Consider the following 22249-nt stretch of genomic DNA (forward strand, 5'->3'; position numbering starts at 1 on the left):
TTTGGCTAAATAAAGCAAATCGGGTCCAGACGCACAGTTGGTACCCATGACAGAATTAAACGTAACCTTACAATTTGAAAATTGTTTTTTGTTACTAATTGTTGGAAAATGAGCACAGTTCAGGCGATTAAACAGCTCGAAGAGCGCAATGTGGCCAGTGAGATTGTTCAAATGGTGTGGAGCGACCGTATGGACCTTGTCGCTCTTGCCAATATCAAAGGTAACCCCCATTTGCAGTAACCGGCATTTTTGGGTGTCTTTGTAGGAGAGGTGGCTCTTCATCGACTCACTTGGACCAAAGCGTGGAGTCTCAGTGCCCCCAAGGATGGGTTAAAGGTCACAAGTATTGCCTGGAGGCCTGACGGCAAAATCATAGCAATTGCGTACAGTTCTGGTAAAATATTGTAAAAAAAGTATTGGAAATAATTTAAATCCATTGTTTTGTGCAATTTCAGGCCAAATACTGCTTGTGAAGGTCGAGAATAAGTCGGTGTTGCACACTATTGACATCAAGGGCGAAGTTTCATGTCTCAATTGGTTGCAAGACCGGACTGTTAAAGGGAAACTGCCTTCAGTTGACGAAGACAGTAAACAGAATCAGTACATGAAACACATTGTAAAAAAACCCGAATGTTAGTGCTCGTTTAATTTCCCAGTTGTAGGACTTATCGGGTAATTTTTTGCCCGAACCGGTGCTACAACAGTTCGATTCCCCCAACAACGACGATGGTCAGAAAACCAACATTTTGCAAGAGCAAACCGACTTTAATTTGCTCCTGATTGGGACAAGTGAGGGCACCGTGCACGTGCGAGTTTTCGGTTGTTTCCCGTGCGCTTCCCTTGACTTGAAGCAAACTCTCAACTGTCTTTGCTCCATCCAGAACATGCATTTGAACGAGGACCTGAACCGCATGTTTTTCACAGTGCGAGACAACGAAAACAACGTTAAATTGATTTGTTTCGATTCGGAAATTTTCAAAACGCACACAAACGAACTGTTCGCTTTGGCCCTCAAACACATAAAATTGACCTCACTGGTGACCTATCTCTCCAACACTATTACCACCATCACCGAGTCCTGGGAGAGCATTTTGCTGGAGATGGACAACAAGTTGTCGAAATATGCGAGCAAGGTGCCAGAAGGGGGCGTCACGGCTGATTTTTTGGATTTGCTGACGTTTGGAATTTGCTCGGATGAGATGAAGACCTTTCTCATACACGATTTAACGAAGAAAGGGTTGGAGAAGTTCGGGCAGACGATTGAGATGAGTTATTCCAACATTCAGAAGTTGATGCTGAAGTATGTGATGAAGTTTGGGCAGAATGTTACCTATCACTTGGCCGAAATGAGGGGGATGGCAAGACTGGAACACCGCTATAAGGTTGGTACAAGTGTGTGGTGGCTGCCAACTCAACAAAAAAATTAAAATTTAATTTTGTGTGAACTTGGCAAGAAAAACCATCAAAAATGCACAAAAATGGAAAAATCACATTTAGTTCGATAATTTCAAAGTCTGAGAAATAGTTAAAAAACAGGCGTATTTTAGACGAAATTTTACGCAACAAGCTACATTGAGTGAAACAAACAAATATCAATCAGGTTTGCTTTGAAACGAATATAGTGTCTGATTTTTTAAACGAACAAAATACTATCTGGCAAAATAAATAAATATTTAGTTTAAAATCGAGCAAATACTACGTGAAAAAAGTCCAAAATATTCGGGGAAACCCCTGACGGCTTTAAAACGCCTTTTTCGGCTTTTCGCTCCCACGTTTAGGACGCGTTTCAATTGAAAAGAAGTTATTAGTGTAAAAAATGGTGATTGGGTGATTGTAGGTTTTGGGTTTGGACGCGGCCGCCATTACCGGCGCCATTTCCTCGAACGGCGCCTTCTTGATCAAAGGCAGCGAAATGCAGCAAATCATCAATCACTCCATCATCAATTACAAGGCCTTCTTCCGCTGGCTCTACACGGCAATAATGCACGTTCTGGATGAGCCAATACCGAACGAAATCCCCAAAATGACTCAGCAAGACCTGGCTTACATCACCGAATTTTTGCAAAACTTTGACCACATCAGTCGGAATAACAAACAAAAGGGGTTCATTATGGAGCGGTTGGGGCAATATTTAAGCGATGGCAATTTGACGATCCAACCAGACATGTCCGGGAACGAATGGACTGATTTTTTGGCCCAGAACCAATGCATCGAAAAAAATAGTTCCATTTTGAGGCACTTCAAAGAGATGTCGCTGATACAACAGTACAAGCATTTGAAGCAAAGCGTCGATGCGATTTTCGCGACACCTAGAGAGCAAATTAGTAGGCAGTTCAGTCATTTGAATGACTTCAATTGTTTCCAATTTTGCGGCGATTCGTTACGGACGTCCCAAGTCAACTTAAACAAAGAATCGATTCTTTTTTGTTACTTGCAGCCGCCTGAGACCGTTCTAGGCCTGCAGGTGTATCTAGACGATGGCAATTGTTTCATAAAGTGTGCGCGTCTGTACTTCCCCCGTGACAATTCCGAGGATAATTATCACGTGATCGATATTAAACTATATTCGAGTGCAGTATTGTCGGTTTTATTGCAAGAAAACACCGTTTCTAAAGCTACAGTTTTAAGTCAGATACCGATAGGTGGCGTTTTGGACAAGTTTGTGGATGGGGGGGAGACAGATCGTGTTTTTAGTGGTGCGGTTAACGTGGTTAGTTTGAACGGTTCGTGTTTGGTTCCGAAGCTGTTTAAGTGTGTGGAGGGGATGGTGGGGGCGGAGTTTGCAGTGTCGGGGAGTCGACGTGTCGGTATCGTATTGGCGGAAAATCGGAGGAAGGTGCGCTTGTATGAAATGGAGGGGGAGGAAGAGGAGGAGGAAGATGCGGAGATGAACAATAGTGGGGTACAAGAATGACTTTATTTACATTCTAAGGACTAAAGTTTCGTATTCGGGACAAGCGATTTCTTCGCCGCCGTATGCTATGTAGCAGACACCATGGCTGGGGTGTATCTGGAAAATAAATGATCAAGGGTTAAAATTTATAAGGGTGAGTTAAGTACTTTGCCAATTGTTTGGGAGCCTTCGTGGTAGGCGCGGCCTATGTAAAGGGGCTCCCCTTCGCTGGTGTGCCCCCCTTGGACCGCCCCTGGTGGCAAGTGGCCGGCGTGCGATTGTACCCACTCGAAGTATTGTTTACATAAAACCTGAAAATTTTAAAAAATAAATAAATTCGTTTTCCTTATTAATTAACCTTGCAAGGTGGAAGAAAAATTGTTTTCTTTTAGTTTTTGTACAGATACAAAAAATTAAATAACGAGATTATAAAACAAAATATAAAAGGGCTTTATTTTCCCATATTCAACAAAAAAAATTCATAGCTCAAAAACTAAATGTCGTAGAGCAAAACGGTTTGTTCCAATGAACTCAGCGGCTCATTTTCTGAATTATACCAACGTTTAACGAGATCTAAAGTTTTAAAATTTTTTGCTAAAAATTAAGATAGTTGTTTCTTATAGTGGAAAATTTTATTCAACCAAAAAATTTATAACTCGAAAACTAAAAGTCGTAGAGCAAAACCGTTTGTTGCAGTGAATTCTGCTGCTTAAATTGCTTAGAATACTAGCCTTTTCACAACACTAGCTTACTCGAGAAATTTAAAAAAATATATATTTTAATTTTAAAATTGGTGGATGCGCCGGGTTATTTATTAAAAAATTCATAACTCGAAAACTAAAAGTCGAGGAGCAATGCGGTTTGTTCCATTGAATTCAGCGGCTCATTTTCTGTATTATACCAACTTTTCACGAGATCTAAAATTTTCAATTTTTTTGCTAAAATTACCTTCAAAGTGGTGAAAAAAAATTTTTTTTAAACTCACTCCAGTAAATTTTTATGGACTTTTACATGTCTTAACAACCCACAAAAGTTGTTAAAAGTCCACAAAAAGTCCATATGTTCGATTTTTTGATGTTTGATTTTTTCAATTTTCGTCGCAAATTTTGTCGATTTTCGGTACCCGGAACTTTTGTCAAGCAATAGCTCCGGAACTTTTAGAGATAACCCTACGAAGTGTATTATCGTTGGAAAGCTCTTTATATTATCTATTTTTTTCAAAAAAAATTATTGTTCTCCGACTAATAGTTTTCGAGCAAATTGGAGATAAATGCAAAAATTAGTAAAATTTTAAAAAATTCATAACTAAAAAACTATTGGGAATTTGGCAATTTTCTCGATGCCAATCGATTCCCCGGATCATTTTGTATAGGTATGGAACAAAATAGTTCCACTTTCTGGAATAGTTTAGCCGTGAATGAGAATTTTTGCTAAAATTTTCTGAGTAATAATAATACACTTTCTTCCAAAAACGTGAAAAAAATATTTTTTTTACAAACCCATTCTAGCATAGTTTTATGGACTTTTCTATGCCTTTACATCCCTCTGGAGTTGTTAAAAGTCCAAAAAAAGTCCATATGTTCGAAAAAAAAATCTCAAGAATATGCATATGCATATAATGGCCGAAAAATAGAACTGTTGCCTGTGACATTTAGTCACAATATTTGTCACTTTTGCGGATAAAAATGCTTGTTTTACTTTAAAAAAAAGTTACAAGGGGATAAATATCAAATAGAAACACCCAGTATATTACTTGGAAATTTTCAACGAGGTGTTCCTGTCCGTTGTGAGAGACATAGGCGGCGTTTTTGCCGGGAATCACTTTGGCAGGGATCAAGTCACCTTCATGGTAGGCTCTACCAACGTAAATGGGATGCCCATCCCCATCCATGCCCCCTTGGAGGGCCGTCGGTGGCACTGACCCATAGGCGATGGAACTGTCAACCCAACGAAACGCTGGAAGTGAATTTCATAGTAAGTGTTATATTTATTGCTCCGTCTTGGTAATAAAGTCCGGTAAACCCCCCAAACTGGTCCTTACCTTGATTATGAAAACTGGTATTTTGAGATTGAGGGTAAAAATTTTGATTCGGGGGATATTGAGGGTAATTAAAGGGTGCGGAAAGGGAAAATTCCGGTCTAAAACCATAGCCTCCTACAACCCATTTTCCGAAAACAAGGAAAATCAGAAAAACGGTACTCACCTTCCATTGTGTTAAACTGTTACCAGTTCGCAGAACGCTAATAAATCTCATTATCTTATCATTAATAAATATCACGAGATTTGTTAGAGCTAAAAGAACAACAAACTCTTGAAGTCTAGAAGGTTTTTATTTACTTATAAAACAAATAATACGAGGTGCAAACACACAATTAAGGCCGCAGTATCAAAATCTCGTACTCCGTAAATCTCAACTCTTTCCCATCAAACGGAATCAAACAACATTTGTAACTGGGGTGCACCTAAAAACCCAAATATTTATTTTTGCTCCAAGTAAACAAAAATAGACACCTACTTTACCGACAGTATGCGAGCCCTCATGTTCCACTCTGCCAATATACAGGGGTTCCCCATCGACGGTTCTCCCACCTTCAACTGCCCCTTCGGGGATTTTGTCTTCGGTGGTTTTCACCCAATCGAAACGTTGCTCGCATAAAACCTATCAAAAAATTAATTTAAATTGACAATGTCGCCAACTTAAATACTTGAAAACGGTCCACGGTGTATTCCTTGCCGTTGTAAGCCACATAAGCCTTTCTTCGGCCCGGAATCACTTTTGCCGGAATCCAGTCGTTTTTGAAGTAGGCTCTGCCCACGTAAATTTGGTGGCCGTCGATGTCTTCACCGCCCCACAAAGCTGTCGAGGGGACTCCCCCGTTTGTGAAAGTGTCCACCCAATAGTAGGCTAGGGAAATTTTATTATATGAATTCCGTCGTTTCAGATGTTTATCAAATTTCTGCCTCCAAGGCTGACTTGATTCTATTTTAGAGCAATAAATTATAAAAATTGTAATTAAATAACGGTTAGCACAAGGCGAATAAAAAAATACACGCAGATAGAGCATCAAATTCTCAATAATCGGAGATAAAAATAGTGTAAAAATCATGACTTAAACTATATTTAAAAAAATTTCAAAGTTTTACCAATTTGCACTCTGCCCCATATTTTTCAAAACGCTGCGAATACAGTTACAGATACAAGAAAAATGTTCAGAGGAAAGTTGTAGAGAATTAAATTTCCTTTAATAAAGTCCCCGAGACCATATCCTTATCTTCAACCATTTAGGCCCCAAAGACATTCAAAGACGCTCAAGTGTCGGATTTCCTTCATTTTGCCGGTGGTCAAATATTTATTCAACAAAAAAATTCATTACTCGAAAACTAAAAGTCGTAGAGCAATGCGGTTTGTTCGGTTGAATTCTACGGCTCATTTTACATAATATATAAATTTTTCACAAGAATTACAAATTTAAAAATTTTTGCCTAAATTTAGGGTAGCCATTTGTCAAATAAAGAAAGAAAATAAAAAAAATAAAAAAAAGTTAACACCCCCCCCTTAAAATCGGTCAATTTTTAAAGTGTCTCTAAATCAAATAAAACCGATTCTATCTTATAGATTTTGATGTGCTCTTTCCGATCTAAAAAAGCGTTTTTTCCTAACTCTTTTAGTTTGGCCGTAATCGGCGTTTGAAAATTGAAAAATTTTTTGCGAGATATAGCCTTGAGTCCTATGCCATTTTGTAGAGTTTTTTATTCCGGTTGTCCTCCATTTTTCCGTTTCTCGATAACTCTAATAGTTTCGCCGTAATTGGCGGTTGAAAATTGAAAAAAAGTGAAAATGGAAACCTTTTTTGCGTTTTTCTCGGAAACTGTAAGACTTAGAGCAACAAACAAAAAAATATCTGATAGCGCTTAATTTTAGCTATTTTTTCGACCAAACCCGGAGCCGCTCCGGGCAACGGTTCCGGCTACAGAGGCGATCAAAGTTTTTCACTAAAAAAATTCATAAAAAAAAAACTAAAAGTCGTAGAGCAATGCGGTTTGTTCGGTTGAATTCTACGGCTCATTTTACATAATATATCAATTTTTCACAAGAATTAAAAATTTAAAAATTTTTGCCTAAATTTAGGGTTGCCATTTGTCATAGTGACAAATTTTATTCATTAAAAAAATTCATAACTCGAAAACTAAAAGTCGTAGAGCAATGCGGTTTGTTCCATTGAATTCAGCGGCTCATTTTCTGTATTATACCAACTTTTCACGAGATTTAAAATTTTCAATTTTTTGCTAAAATTTCACCTTCAAAGAGGTGAAAAAAATTTTTTTTAAACTCACTCCAGTAAATTTTTATGGACTTCTACATGTCTTAACAACCCACAAATGTTGTTAAAAGTCCACAAAAAGTCCATATGTTCGATTTTTTGATGTTTGATTTTTCAATTTTCCTCGCAAATTTTGTCGATTTTGGGTACCCGGAACATTTCTCGAGCAATAGCTCCGGAACTATTAGAGATAACCCCATAAAGTGTATTATCGTTGGAAAGCTCTTTAAATTAAAAAAATTATTGTTCTCCGACTAATAGTTTTCGAGCAAATTGCTGATAAATGCAAAAATTGGGAAAATTTTAAAAAATTCATAACTAAAAAACTATTGGGAATTTGGCAATTTTCTCGATGCCAATCGATTCCCCGGATCATTTTGCATAGGCATGAATCAAAATAGTTCCACTTTTTAGAATAGTTTAGACGTAAATTAGAAAACAAAAAAAAAAATATTAAAAAGTTAACAGAATTAAATTTTTGAATATTTATTTTTTTACCTTTTAATAAAAATAAAGGTGACCATATGTTACATCACTGACCCTTCTTGCCATTAAAAAAATCAAGTTACCCTTGTATTTTCAAAACAAATGACGATAGAAAATTAAACACTGTCTGTGGAACCGTCCTGAAAATATTTACTCGTAACTGTATCCAGACTTTTTAGGGACACTATATATTTTCTTATTTATGTTGTCTTGAATTCGAGAATAATCCCAAAAAAATAAATTTGCACCCGCTGTTCACGTGGGTTTGGCAAACTATGAATCAAAATAGGCGTTCTCAAGTGGTAATTTACTACAATTTATCAAAGTACATATGTGTACAATAATTTGCGCAACATTTTTGGTTGATTTTAATCTTATCTTGGGTGACTAACAGTAAAACAAATGCATTAAACAACGTGCAAATTTGTTGATTTTTGCGACTTGTCCACTTACCTTTTCTGACACCGTCATTTAACGGATGTATGGGTCGAAAAGCACAATGGGGGGAGGATTCAGGAGGTAATGTAATGGGAAATGGTCTTCGGTAAGGATGCGTACGGAGGCGTTCTTCATTTTTTGCCGATTTAGGCAACTCTAGAAAAATCGTTGCCAAAAACACAAAATTGTAGGAAAAACTTACCAGCCATTGTGAACGTAAACTCTGAACAAGGTTGATTTATCTAATCAAAAAAATGAGACTCAAGTTGTCGATTTATTATTTATCTAAGTGTTTATATCACAATTATTTCCTATTATCTAACTGCATAATGAACGAATTCACTTTCTCCGATAAACTCGAGTTGGAGGGACACTTGGTTTGGACATAAAGCAGGCTCTGGATGTCCTTCTGCTCGAACGCTATCTTGGCCGCGTCCTCCAAACACCTGTAGGGAAATTTATTTATCACCAACCTAAGCCAACTCGCACTCTTACTCCGCCTTGATGTAGTATTTCACTTTCAAATCGTCGCCAACTCTCGGCAAATACTTCAAAGCTTCGTGTCGGTTATTTTTCTCGAGACAAATATCAACGAACGGCGCGTAACCAATGGGCGATTTTTTCGCCTTTGAGAATTTTTCCAACTCGGTCCAGTCCTCCAGATGGGCCAAACTTTGAATTCTCAACCACCAGAACCTCTTATCGGGGATTTTGTAATCGTTGCGGAACTTTTCCGCCAATTTCACTTCGTTACTCTTAAGGAGCAACAAACACGTTTCGTGAACAGACTTTCCGGTGTATTTTTGGTGGCCGCTTTTTTCATCAAGTTGCCGCTGGAAGCGCGATAATTTCAAATAATCGTCACAGAGGGAGGCGTTTAGGTCCTTTCGCCCTTTTCGATACGCTTCGGCGGCCGAAGTTAGCAAAGAGTCGCGCATGTGCGACTTCTGGAATGAAAAAATTCAAAAAACTACGGACTATAACTTAGGAGACGAAACGAGATACAAAATCGCACCCGAAGATGTAGTACGGCAGTGTAACAATGAGGGCGCTTCGAGCGTTATACCGTCTCGGGTCAAATCGTTTTAAATTAATTTAAATTCAACCAGTTCACTAATTACGTGGAAAAAATGCAGAAATGTTGAGCTTTGCATTCTCAACAGACTGACAAAAACTGACGACTAAAATTTTCATGAGAAAAAAATTATTAAAATTTAAAATTTGCGCTTCGTCTCGTTTTTTTCAAAACGCTGCGAATACGGTTAAAGATACAAGAAAAATGTTTAGAAGAAAGTTGTAGAGAATTAAATTTCCTTTAAAAAAGTCAGCGAGACCGTATCTTTATCTTCAACGGTTTAGGCCCTAAAGGCGCTCAAGTGACAGATTTGCTTCAATTTGCCGGTGGTCAAGTATTGGAAAGTGAATTTATACCCAAACTGTTGAAGATGGAAATATGGTGTCGCGGACTTTTTTACAGCAAATTTAATTCTCTACAAGTTTGTTCCTTACACTTTTTTTGTATCTTCAACCGTATTTTTTTTTCACCTCTTTGAAGGTAAGTGTATTTTAAGCAAAAAAATTCAAAATTTTAAATCTCGTGAAAAGTTGGTATAATATAGAAAATGTGCCGCTGAATTCACTGGAACAAACTGTTTTGCTCTACGACTTATAGTTTTTGAGTTATGATTTTTTTTAACTGTTAACTGTTTTTAATTTCTTTTTATTTTGTCAATTACGGCTAAACTATTCTAAAAAGTGGAACTGTTTTGATTCATACCTATGCAAAATGATCCGGGGAATCGATTGGAATCAAGAAAAGCGCCAAATTCCCAATAGTTTTTTAGTTATGAATTTTTGAATATATGATCTAATTTTTGCTTTTATTTGCATTTTCTCGAAAACTATAAGTCGGACAACAATAATCTTTTTTGCAAATGATAGATCATTAAAAGGGCTTTCCAACGATAATACACTTCATGGGGTTATCTCTGATAGTTCCGGAGCTATTGCTCGAGAAATGTTCCGGGTACCCAAAATCGACAAAAACTGCGACGGAAATTGAAAAAATCAAACATCAAAAAATCGAACATATGGACTTTTTGTGGACTTTTAACAACTTTTGTGGGTTGTTAAGACATGTAGAAGTCCATAAAAATTTACTGGAGTGAGTTTAAAAAAAAATTTTTTTCACCTTTTTGAAGGTAAGTGGAATTTTAGCAAAAAATTGAAAATTTTAAATCTCGTGAAAAGTTGGTATAATACAGAAAATGAGCCGCTGAATTCAATGGAACAAACCGCATTGCTCTACGACTTTTAGTTTTCGAGTTATGAATTTTTTTGTTGAATAAAATTTTCCACTATAACAAATACCTATCTTAATTTTTTGCAAAAAATTTTAAAACTTTAGATCTCGTTAAATGTTGGTATGATATAGAAAATGAGCCGCTGAATTCAATGGAACAAACCGCATTGCCCTACGACTTTTAGTTTTCGAGTTATGAATTTTTTTGTTGAATAAATATTTGACCACCGACACAATGAAGGAAATCCGACAGTTGAGCGTCTTTGAATGACTTTGGGGCCTAAATGGTTGAAGATAGGAATATGGTCTCGCGGACTTTTTTAAAGGAAATTTAATTCTCTACAACTTTCCTTTGAACATTTTTCTTGTATCTGTAACTGTATTCGCAGCGTTTTGAAAAATATGGGGCACAGTGCAAATTGGTAAAACTTTGAAATTTTTTTTTACAGTTTAAGATATAATTTTTGCACTATTTTTATCTCCGATTATTGAGAATTTGATGCTCTATCTGCCTGTGTTTTTTTATTCGCCTTGTGCTAACCGTTATTTAATTACAACAATTTTTATAAATTTATTGTTCTGAAAACAGACGGTAATGGAACAAGTGCGCCTCTGGCGACATTAACGGAACTATCAAGGACGGGGACATTTTATTTGTACGTCGTTTCATATCCTTAGTTTTAGATATCCGTAGTCAAAACCAAAGCCATCTTTTTTATTTTTTATAAACAAAAATTGATATTTTCGTTACGTTACCTTGTCGTCGAGACTTTCCATGATGAAAGTCTGCGCTTGCGCACTAAAATCATCCTCCTGTATATAAATCTCGTTCAAAGCTTGCGTGTTGTGTTCTTTGCAATATTTGATATAAAGCGACTGTGCTACGGGGAAGCTCCGAATGGTCATTTTAAAATCGCCAAGTGCCATTTTTTCGCGCAACTTCAGTATAACCATGTAGACCAAGTCAGTGTCGCCACTCTCGATCGCCTTGACCAAAGCTGGCGTGTTTTCGGTCAATTCTAGTAACAATTTCACTTGTTCGCTCGCTTTGGACTCATAATCTAGTAGCTTGATGGCGAGTTTTTTGCGCCCGAATTGTGAAGCAGTGCTGGCAATTTCACTGTACGAAATTCCCGGTGTGTTCCCCAACTTTTCGGCTATTTCCCGGGCCACTGTTTCCTCCTCGAGGTGTGATTGGCCCACTTTGTACTTGGCCCAATGGACCAGAATGTGACTGGTGCCCTCTTCCTCCGGCATTTTCAAATACTTGGCGATTTGGAGCGCGAGAAAATACTCCTTGCGTGTGATCAGGCGGTCGAGGAGGACTTTCTGGCCCAAAAATTGCAATCTAACTTATTAAGAAAAACTATAATTGCAACGGTAAAAACACACAAGTGGGGCAATGAAAGGATACTGTGTGAATGTGAGCGGGATGCCAATTTTGGGGTCTCTGACAGCATTCAAAACACGCAGGAGGCGGATTATGTTCACATATTTGTCGGAATTCATGTATGCAATGAAGCATTTGCCGAATTGTGCGGCCTGGAATTTAGTAGGCGTTATTTTTTTTTAACGAAATTTGATCAAAATCAAACCCTGATCAACATTTTTTGGACTTCTGGATCAAATTCGTAGCCCACAGCGTTGATACATTGATCCACAGCTTTTGCCAAGTCCTGTTTCACCAGACAAATGTATTCGTTTGCGCGGTGGCTCCGTTTCTGCAATAATAAGCCAAAAAAATTTAATCTAAACTTTAATTAAATAAATACAAAAAAACGACATTTTTTTGGTCCATTTAAAATAACATTTTAACTGAATTTTGGCTGAAAAAAGTGATAAACCACTTAGATCCTTGAAAAAGGCAAAAAATTTCGAAAAAAAATTGGAAAAAAATGCAGTCACCAAATTTTGATTTGATATTTTTTCACTTTTTTGACACAAAATAATTAACAATTGGCTGAAAAATGTCCTAAAACGCTCTAAAAAATGCCAAAATAAATTCATTTTCGTACTTAGATCCGGATTAGAAAACGAAAGACAGTCACTTTTTTAAATTTAATTCTTAGATCCGTGGAAAAGGCAAAAAATTTCGAAAAAAAAATGGAAAAAAATGCAGTCACCAAATTTTGATTTAATGTTTTTTCGCTTTTTTGACACAAAATAATTAATAATTGTCTGAAAAATGTCCTAAAACGCTCTAAAAAATGCCAAAATAAATTCATTTTCGTACTTAGATCCGGATTAGAAAACGAAAGACAGTCACTTTTTTAAATTTAATTCTTAGATCCTTGGAAAAGGCAAAAAATTTCGAAAAAAAAAATGGAAAAAAATGCAGTCACCAAATTTTGATTTAATGTTTTTTCGCTTTTTTGACACAAAATAATTAATAATTGTCTGAAAAATGTCCTAAAACGCTCTAAAAAATGCCAAAATAAATTCATTTTCGTAGTTAGATCCGGCTTAGAAAACGAAAGACAGTCACTTTTTTAAATTTAATTCTTAGATCCTTGGAAAAGGCAAAAAATTTCGAAAAAAAATGGAAAAAAATGCAGTCACCAAATTTTGATTTAATGTTTTTTCGCTTTTTTGACACAAAATAATTAATAATTGTCTGAAAAATGTCCTAAAACGCTCTAAAAAATGCCAAAATAAATTCATTTTCGTACTTAGATCCGGATTAGAAAACGAAAGACAGTCACTTTTTTAAATTTAATTCTTAGATCCGTGGAAAAGGCAAAAAATTTCGAAAAAAAAAATGGAAAAAAATGCAGTCACCAAATTTTCATTTGATGTTTTTTCGTTTTTTTGACACAAAATAATTAATAATTGTCTGAAAAATGTCCTAAAACACTCTAAAAAATGCCAAAATAAATTCATTTTCGTAGTTAGATCCGGCTTAGAAAACGAAAAACAGTCACTTTTTTAAATTTAATTCTTAGAGCCTTGGAAAAGGCAAAAAATTTCGAAAAAAAAATGGAAAAAAATGCAGTCACCAAATTTTGATTTGATGTTTTTTCGCTTTTTTGACACAAAATAATTAACAATTGGCTGAAAAATGTTCTAAAACGCTCTAAAAAATGCCAAAATAAATTTATTTTCGTACTTAGATCCCGCTTAGAAAACGAAAGACGGTCACTTTTTTAAATTTAATTCTTAGATCCTTGGAAAAGGCAAAAATTTTCGAAAAAAAATGGAAAAAAATGCAGTCACCAAATTTTGATTTGATGTTTTTTCGCTTTTTTGACACAAAATAATTAACAATTGGCTGAAAAATGTTCTAAAACGCTCTAAAAAATGCCAAAATAAATTCATTTTCGGTCCAATTTTGTGATAAATATCAAAAAGCAAACGAGAAATACAAAAAAATCCATTCAATGTTTTGCCCTTTTGCCGATTTTCTGAACAGGTTTAGCAAACTAATGACCTGATAGTGTTTCGACGCTTCTAGTAGAAAACTCCCCAGATCGGTGCTGTTAATCCTGAAAATTTTCTGCACAACATCGGGCACTTTTTGCAATAATTCGTGTTGTGTGTTTGATATAATTCTCACGCCGTCAATTTCGGGACTCAAATGGACCGAACTATCATAAGTGTACATCATTTTCTGCCCATGTTTACCAACAATTAAAAGCGAATTGTCCCTCTCCCAATACGCAACAACCGATTCGTTCCCACACCAGACCAGTTGTTTGGGTTTGTGGATTATGTTGGTATCAATTTCGCAGTATTTAGTGCGCAAATTTGACGACCCCAACCACAAGTAACCCGAATCGGTAAAAAGGGCCACGTGACGCGCGTTAAACGAAACTGCCATTTCCAAAATCGATGAATATTTGTTGGAAATATCAGGTTCCAGCTGGAATTTTTACTGTTATTGTTTTGTTAAATTGGTGGTAAGGTCACCATGAGACTGGTGTGGTGCTCATCTTGTTTCAAACGGAAGAGTTCCTTCTCGCGAGCGATCAGGACCTCGGTGTGGGGGTCTTCAGAGATGACGACCCAACTTGTGGGGTGCAGATTTGATTCTAAATTTTTTATTGAGTTTTATTAAGTTGGCAACACTGCTACGTACTTATTAGCTCCGACAGTTGTCTAGTTTTGGGCTCTTGTATGTTGTTAATGAGGAAGATTTTAAAATTTGACGTCATGACAGCAATTCCGGTCCGGTTTTGCGGACTTGTAAAAATTTTCGCGTCAACGATTTTCACATCTTGGATTTTTTGGCTGATTACAAACGTGTGTAAATACTTCCCAAACATGTCGTGTAAAACTACGACACCATCCTCTTGAATACAAATCAATTTCTCGTCGTTTGACCAGCCCATGCACACGATGGGCCGTTTGGTCCACTACGAGTAGTTAAATTTACTATTAGTTTGGTAAAACAATTCGTACTTTAAACGAAGTGATTTGCCTGCCCGATCCCGAGAAAATGGAAATGATGGGTTGGCCACTTCCTTGCACTTTGATGAATTTCTGTTCGTCGCGGCGGATCGCGATGGGGCCCCCGTAAGGGGCCGACGACGCAATGAAATTCTCTAAATTGATGTCTTGGTGCCAGCCCATTGTGTAGATTTCGAATTTTCTGCAAAAACATTGGCCCTTTGACAGTTCTCCTAACCTCAAAACTCTAACTTACCGAAAATATAAATCTCGGCCCAGGAGGAACCAGTCGGCGGTTAGCATTGCCGCCGACATTTCGCGAGATTTTCGAGCTCAATTAGCAATTTCAAGTTGAATTCTTTGTTTAATTTATGAAAATCACAAAAAATAATGAACCACTGCCACCGAACGAACGCTGACTCTGCGTTCGATTGTGCTTCAGTCCGAAAATCCCCGGAACATTTAGCGAGCAATAACTCCGGAACTATTAGAGATAACCCCATAACGTGTATTATCGTAGGAAAGCTCTTTAAATTATCTATCTTTTTCAAAAAATATCATTGTTCTCCGACTAATAGTTTTCGAGAAAATTGCAAATAAAAGCAAAACTTGGTAAAATTTAAAAAAATTCATAACTATAAAACTATTGGGAATTTGGCAATTTTCTCGATGCCAATCGATTCCCCGGATCATTTTGCATAGGGATGGATCAAAATAGTTCCACTTTTTCGAATAGTTTAGCCGTAATTGAGCAAATAAAAAAATTAACAAACTTCCCCCCCCCCCCAATTTTAAAAGTGTCTCAAAATCAAATAAAACCTATTCTATCTTATAGATTTTGATGTGCTCTTTACGATGAAAAATGGAGTTTTCTCCTAGCTCTTTTAGTTTGGCCGTAATCGGCAGTCAAAAGTTGAAAAAAAGTGAAAATGAAAAAACCTTTTTTTGCGTTTGTCTCGGAAACTGTAAGACTTAGAGCATCGAACAAAAATCCGTCTGATAGCGCTTGTTTTTATCTATTTTTTCGTCTAAACCCGGAGCCGCTGCGGGCAACGGTTCCGGCTACAGAGGCGATCAAAGTTTTTCATTAAAAAAATTCATAAAAAAAAACCTAAAAGTCGTAGAGCAATGCGGTTTGTTCGATTGAATTCTACGGCTCATTTTACATGATATATCAATTTTTCACAAGAATTAAAAATTTAAAAATTTTTGCCTAAATTTAGGGTAGCCATTTGTCATAGTGACAAATTTTATTTATTAAAAAAATTTATAACTCGAAAACTAAAAGTCGTAGAGCAATGCGGTTTGTTCCATTGAATTCAGCGGCTCATTTTCTGTATTATACCAACTTTTCACGAGATTTAAAATTTTCAATTTTTTTGCTCAAATTTTGATGAAAAAAAAATTTTTTTTTAAACTCACTCCAGCAAATTTTTATGGACTTCTATATGTCTTAACAACCCACTAAAGTTGTTAAAAGTTCACAAAAAGTCCAAGCTTTAAACTTGTCCAAAATTGTTAAAAAGGTGACAAATATGTTTATTTACAAATTGACAAATTAATTTTCACACAACTGGTAAGTTTTATCTAAATATACAATAACCGACCCTCGTATATAATTTTAAACCACCCTCGTATACAATGGTTTAGTGTTGGCGCGCTTGATTTCCACTAAATACGTCACAAAAGTTACCAAATTATTGATTTTCTCAAACCATAAATACGGGGGCAGTTTTAAAAATGATTGAAATCTTAACTTTGAGGTGAACAAGTGGCTTGCGGGACAATTTTTCAAGTGTCAACACTCAGTGCGTCCACGTGTTAGAGGGCTGTTTGCAAAAAAAAATTAATTTTCGATTTTTAAATTGGATTAAATTTATTGGCGGGCACAATAATTTTTGGGGCGCCCTCATATAAAGTGTTTCAACGTTGGCACACTTTGTTTCCACTGAAACGTCACAAATGTCACCCGATTATTGATTTTCCAATACGGGGGCGTTCTAAAAGTTATTAAAATTCTGGCTTTGGGGTGAATTAGTGGTTTGCAGGACATTTTTTGTATTCTCAACACCTTTGTTACACGCAGTGTGTCCACGCTGTTTGAAAAAAATCTAATTTTCTATTTTTAAAGTGGCTTAAATTTAGTGGCGGGCGCTGAAATTTTTGAGGCTCCCTGTAAACGGTGCAAATTTGTCCAAACACGTGTACTTTTTTTGACAAGTACGTCAACTGTTGCGTGAGAGCGGCAGTTTTCGGGCGGCGGCCGGAGCGGTCGGACGTGTGTCTGTGCGTGCGTCTTGTTCGTTAAATTATTAAATAAATTATTAAACCGCGACCGCGACACGAATTAATTAAAGTGATTCTGTGCTGTGCTGTGTTGTGCTGCGAAATTTTAAGGATATTTTGTACAAGGGACGATTTAACCGCAAGTACACTTTTATTAAATTGGGACGCGAATTAAACTTTAATTTTGAAACGAGATAATCTAGCGGCCGGTTTAATTCATTTGTTAAATTTTAATTTTGAACGTAAATCAAACTTATTCAAGTATTCGGAATAATTTAATTGCAATCAAATTTCAAATGAAAACGAGACAAATTAACATTGAACGTGAATGCAATCTAACGGCAGGTTTTATTTATATTTCAAATTTTTGTTTAGAATTTAAATAATTTATTCAAGTACTCGAAATAATTTGATTGCAATTAAGGGCCGGTTTACAGCAAGCGATTTAAATTTAATTCAGAATTATTTTAATTCGTTTCGTTTCACGTTTTACGATTCAGTTGATTGCGTAATTAAAGGCCGGTTTACAGCAAACGATTTAAATTTTAATTCCGAATTAAAGAATAATTTGTTTTCATTTTCAATTTAATTCGAAGCGCGAATCAGTTTAATTTTAAATTTAAATAAATTCAAATGAAAACGAACATTTATTTTGAAAACGAGACAAATTAACCTTGGACTTGAATGCGTTTTAACGGCCGCTTTAATTAATTTATTTTTTTTAATTTTGAATTTAAATCAAATTAATGCAAGTACTCGAAATAATTTGATTGCAATTAAGGGCAGGTTTACAGCAAGCGATTTAAATTTTATTCAGAATTATTTTAATTCGTTTCGTTTCACATTTTACGATTCAGTTGATTGCGTAATTAATGGCCGGTTTACAGCAAACGATTTAAATTTTAATTCCGAATTAAAGAATAATTTGTTTTCATTTTCAATTTAATTCGAAGCGCGAATCAGTTTAATTTTAAATTTAAATAAATTCAAATGAAAACGAAATTAATTTCGAAACGAATCAAATTAACCTTGGACTTGAATGCGTTTTAACGTCCGGTTTAATATTTTTTTTTTTATTTTGAATTTAAATTAAATTTATGCAAGTACTTGAAATAATTTGATTGCAATCAAGGGCCGGTTTACAGCAAGCGATTTAAATTTAATTCGGAATTATTTTAATTCGTTTCGTTTCACGTTTTACGATTCAGTTGATTGCCTAACTAAAAACCGGTTTACAGCAACGATTTAAATTTTAAATTCGAATTTAAGAATAATTTGTTTTCATTTTCAATTTAATTCGAAGCGCGAATCCGTTTAATTTTAAATTTAAACAAAATCAAATAAAAACGAAATTAATTTCGAAACGAATCAAATTAACTTTGGACTTGAATGCGTTTTAACGGCCGGTTTAATTATTTTTTTATTTTGAATTTAAATTAAATTAATGCAAGTACTTGAAATAATTTAATTGCAATTAAGGGCCGGTTTACAGCAAACGATTTAAATTTTAATTCCGAATTAAAGAATAATTTGTTTTCATTTTCAATTTAATTCGAAGCGCGAATCCGTTTAATTTTAAATTTAAACAAAATCAAATGAAAACGAAATTAATTTCGAAACGAATCAAATTAACCTTGGACTTGAATGCGTTTTAACGGCCGGTTTAATTATTTTTTTTTATTTTGAATTTGAATTAAATTAATGCAAGTACTTGAAATAATTTAATTGCAATTACAGGCCGGTTTACAGCAAGCGATTTAAATTTTAAATCCGCATTAAAGAATAATTTGTTTTCATTTTCAATTCAATTCGAAGCGTGAATCCGTTTAATTTTAAATTTAAACAAAATCAAATGAAAACGAATTCTTTTACTTCAGAATGAGAATTTGTTCTTTCGGTCCACCATTACGACGTAAATGACTAATCTGTTGCCATGACAACTTATATAATATATAAAAGCTAATAAAGTAATTAATCTTTTTGGCTTGGCTGCTGCTGTTTCTGTAGCATCATTGGCTTGATAATAATTTTATCAATTTCCACTCTCATTTTGAGACGTTCTGTATCAATAAATTATTTTAAAGAGACTCTTTGATGCTATTTAAACATTAGTATCATCTTAATAGAGGTGTGCTTAACGATTTAAATTTATTTACTGCAATTACTTTGTCTTTTATTTTTAAATTTAACATTCATATCGTCCTACAGTTTGGTATAAATACGTATTGATAAGCACATCTCTAATAAAAAAGGGAAGTATGTACAGAATTCGTGTTCTGATGTAACTTTTTTTCACCACTACCGAAAGTAGCCAACAAAATTTATATTTTTTACACGTCTTTTTTTTTCTTACTTTAATTTACTTTATTCTTCACTCTATCTTTTCTTCTTCTTCACACTGTCGTCTCTTTTTTCTTTCTTTTTCTTCTCCGTCATATAATTGCTTCAAATGGGAATAGATGTAACCGCTGATGCTGACTGACTACTGCAGTCATTCAATTTGTTTCCAATTCATTGAAGAAAAAGCTATGAATGCAATTTTACTCATGAGATATTTTCCCCACTCCAAGTAATTTTTTGCTTGCGTCACCATCGCCTACTGGGCCAACCGGGGATTTTGAATTAATTCACATTGTCACATCGAAAACAAATGCTCTCGTAGCATGGTGCTGAACCATTGGGAAAAGGAAACTATCTGATGATTATAATAAAAGACGTAAGTGAACGTCGCTCCAACTCATGGCATGTTGGGGGAAAAGTGGAGGAAATAAAAAAAAAATTGGATTCGATGGAATTGACTGATCTAATTATGATTTCTTAAAAGTGGGCGAGTATGATTCTCTTGAATAAGTGGGCACTGATTATTTTCCTATGACTAAATTTTACCAAAATTGATCAAAAAAAAAAAAAATATAGCAAACCCCTAGATTTGTTAATGTATCACTGGTGTACTAAGCTCGTAGTAAAATCGAATAAAGACTCGATCTCATTAATTTGAGTGTGTTAGTCGTGCTGATGCTCCTCGATAGACACATACCTATAAACGGTATTAGCTGTCGTGCAAATATACATATCATAGATATGTAGAGGAGAAGCTGCGAGCAAAAATTGTACACTAAATACAGGCATTTTCTAGGATGGCTTTGCATTCATTAAAAAAATTCACAAAAAATGTAAAAAAAATAAAAAAAAAATAAAAAAAAAATAAAAAAAATAAAAAATAAAAAAAATAAAAAAAAATAAAAAATGGTCGCAAAAGGAAATTAATCATTGCCTGTCTATTTAGGAGAATTGTTCAGGTCGCCCAAGAATCATAATTAGATCAGTGAATTTCATCGCGTCCGCCTCTGCTTTTCTCCCATTTGCCATGAGTTAGAGTGGCGTTCCCGTCTTTTATTATAATCATCACACTGTTTCCTTTTCCTGGTGGTGTCTGCACTGTGCCACGAGACCATTTCTTTTCGATGCTTCATTGTGGGTCAATTTAAAATCACCAACTGGCCCATTTAGCCGATTATGGCACCAGCAAAAATTATTTGGACTGAGAATAGAATATTTTATGGGTAATGCGCGTTTATAATTTTTTCTCTTTGTTTTTTTTAACGGTGTCACATAATCACAGTCAGCAATTGCTTTCTCATTTATTTCCACTTTAAGCGATTTTTTGTCAATATTTTTTGTTAATTTAATGAATTTGGTGGCTGATTTCGGTAGCGGATTTTATTTAATGTAAAGCTCGAGTCTTGTTATAAGTACATACTTTCCTTTATCAGGTAGGTAAATTTAAATTGATTCTAACTTTTTTTTTTATAATATAATAAAGGTCGGTTTACATTAACCCAATTGCAGTCAAACTGCTGATCACGTGATCAAATTGATTGGCGAATTAATTTTTAATTCAGTCTTTTTTAAACCGGGTTTTGGTATATTATTTTTTTATTAACCGAGGTTTTGGGTTTGGTTTATTTGTTTTTCCATTTTTGGTGTGTGCATAATTTTAACCTTCATAGGGGAATTTTTAGACGCTTTATCTAATTTTTTTTATCTACATTGACAAATAGTGTCAATCCCTCCAAGAGCAGCTTTTACAATTCTTTACAAATTTCGGTTAAGTCTGTTAATCGTGGTATCGTGTAATATGAATAATTGTTACAATTTTTTTTTATAAATAAATAAATTTATCCGACGATTGTAAATGCAGTTCTTATTATTTTTATTTATATTAATCATAAATGATTTCTTTGTTTCTTAGAAATTTTTATCACATGTTTTGCTGCCACCTTCAAGGGTTGCCCAACACGAATGCAAAGATTGCATTAAACAGTGAGTAAATCTAAAGTTGCTGACGTAAAATTAATAATCGTCTTAGGTCGTCAAATGTGCTAACCATTGCAATTTCCACTTGGAGTTATGAATTTTGAGAGCTCAAAAGCTGGTGTCTGTGTTGTAAGTTTTAAACTTACTTTTTATTCATTTACTATATATTTATTTATTAGGGATTGCCTTACGGACTAGTTGCAGCCGGCCTGCGGGATTCGGAGGATTTCAAAGGCGTTCTTCGTCTGGTCCTTCAGAAATTATTTTTTAACTGACAATAATTATCATTAAACGTTGTTATATTTGTGTGATTGATTATGTTTTTTTAATAAACGCTAAAGAAATGTGTCTTTTATTGGGGGGCAAATGTAAGTTCAATAAATTATAGGCATTTTTGAGCTAAAAAAAATAAATAGAAGAAAAAGGTAAGTGGAAAAATAATGTACAATTAAAGTGTTTAAAAAAATCGCGCTAAATCAAATTATTTTAAATCATATTTAAAAGGTTTGTGAATACGTGATGTCAATCATTACGAACTTAAAAATCATACTAAACCGGTAACTAAATTAAAAAAATGGCGCGGACACTTGTTTAAAAAGTAATGCCAACCTAATAAAATCGTAACTTAATTAAAAAAATGGCGCGCGACATGTGCACTTAATTGGCAAATAAATAAAAAAAAAATGGCGCGGACACGTGTTTAAAAAGTAATGCCAACCTAAAAAATCGTAACCTAATTAAAAAAAATGGCGCGCGACATGTGCACTTGATCGGTAAATAAATAAAAAAAAAACGGCGCGGACACGTGTTTAAAAAGT

General features: G+C 35.0%; 3 protein-coding genes and 1 long non-coding RNA gene across 4 annotated transcripts; 2 read left to right on the plus strand and 2 right to left on the minus strand.

Moving 5' to 3' along the window:
• Positions 1–2: 2 nt before the first annotated feature.
• Positions 3–3271, plus strand: APC4 (Anaphase Promoting Complex subunit 4). The gene is made up of 5 exons (XM_965609.5): positions 3–220; positions 266–394; positions 456–616; positions 663–1382; positions 1838–3271. Exons 1-5 carry the CDS (start codon positions 109–111, stop codon positions 2912–2914), a joined length of 2199 nt encoding a protein of 732 aa, XP_970702.2. The 5' UTR covers positions 3–108; the 3' UTR covers positions 2915–3271.
• LOC659212 (uncharacterized) lies at positions 2899–8483 on the minus strand. Its single transcript, XM_064357983.1, has 10 exons — positions 8343–8483; positions 8156–8296; positions 5600–5799; positions 5410–5553; positions 5274–5356; positions 5098–5117; positions 4935–5048; positions 4647–4849; positions 3061–3204; positions 2899–3010 (listed from the first exon to the last, which is right to left on the minus strand). Exons 1-10 carry the CDS (start codon positions 8347–8349, stop codon positions 2921–2923), a joined length of 1146 nt encoding a protein of 381 aa, XP_064214053.1. The 5' UTR covers positions 8350–8483; the 3' UTR covers positions 2899–2920.
• Vps16A (Vacuolar protein sorting 16A) lies at positions 8396–15266 on the minus strand. The gene is made up of 10 exons (XM_008201882.3): positions 15085–15266; positions 14841–15030; positions 14518–14794; positions 14349–14470; positions 13870–14301; positions 12038–12163; positions 11857–11984; positions 11199–11790; positions 8636–9087; positions 8396–8586 (listed from the first exon to the last, which is right to left on the minus strand). The coding sequence occupies exons 1-10, from the start codon at positions 15141–15143 to the stop codon at positions 8445–8447; spliced, it is 2520 nt and encodes an 839-aa protein (XP_008200104.2). The 5' UTR covers positions 15144–15266; the 3' UTR covers positions 8396–8444.
• Positions 15267–16306: 1040 nt separating this feature from the next.
• Positions 16307–21549, plus strand: LOC103314848 (uncharacterized). Its single transcript, XR_010334824.1, has 3 exons — positions 16307–17253; positions 21367–21437; positions 21484–21549. It is a non-coding gene; the product is annotated as an uncharacterized LOC103314848 (long non-coding RNA).
• Positions 21550–22249: the final 700 nt, after the last annotated feature.

Source organism: Tribolium castaneum, chromosome 7, assembly GCF_031307605.1.
Source record: "Tribolium castaneum strain GA2 chromosome 7, icTriCast1.1, whole genome shotgun sequence".
Taxonomy (NCBI): Eukaryota; Metazoa; Arthropoda; class Insecta; order Coleoptera; family Tenebrionidae; genus Tribolium; species Tribolium castaneum.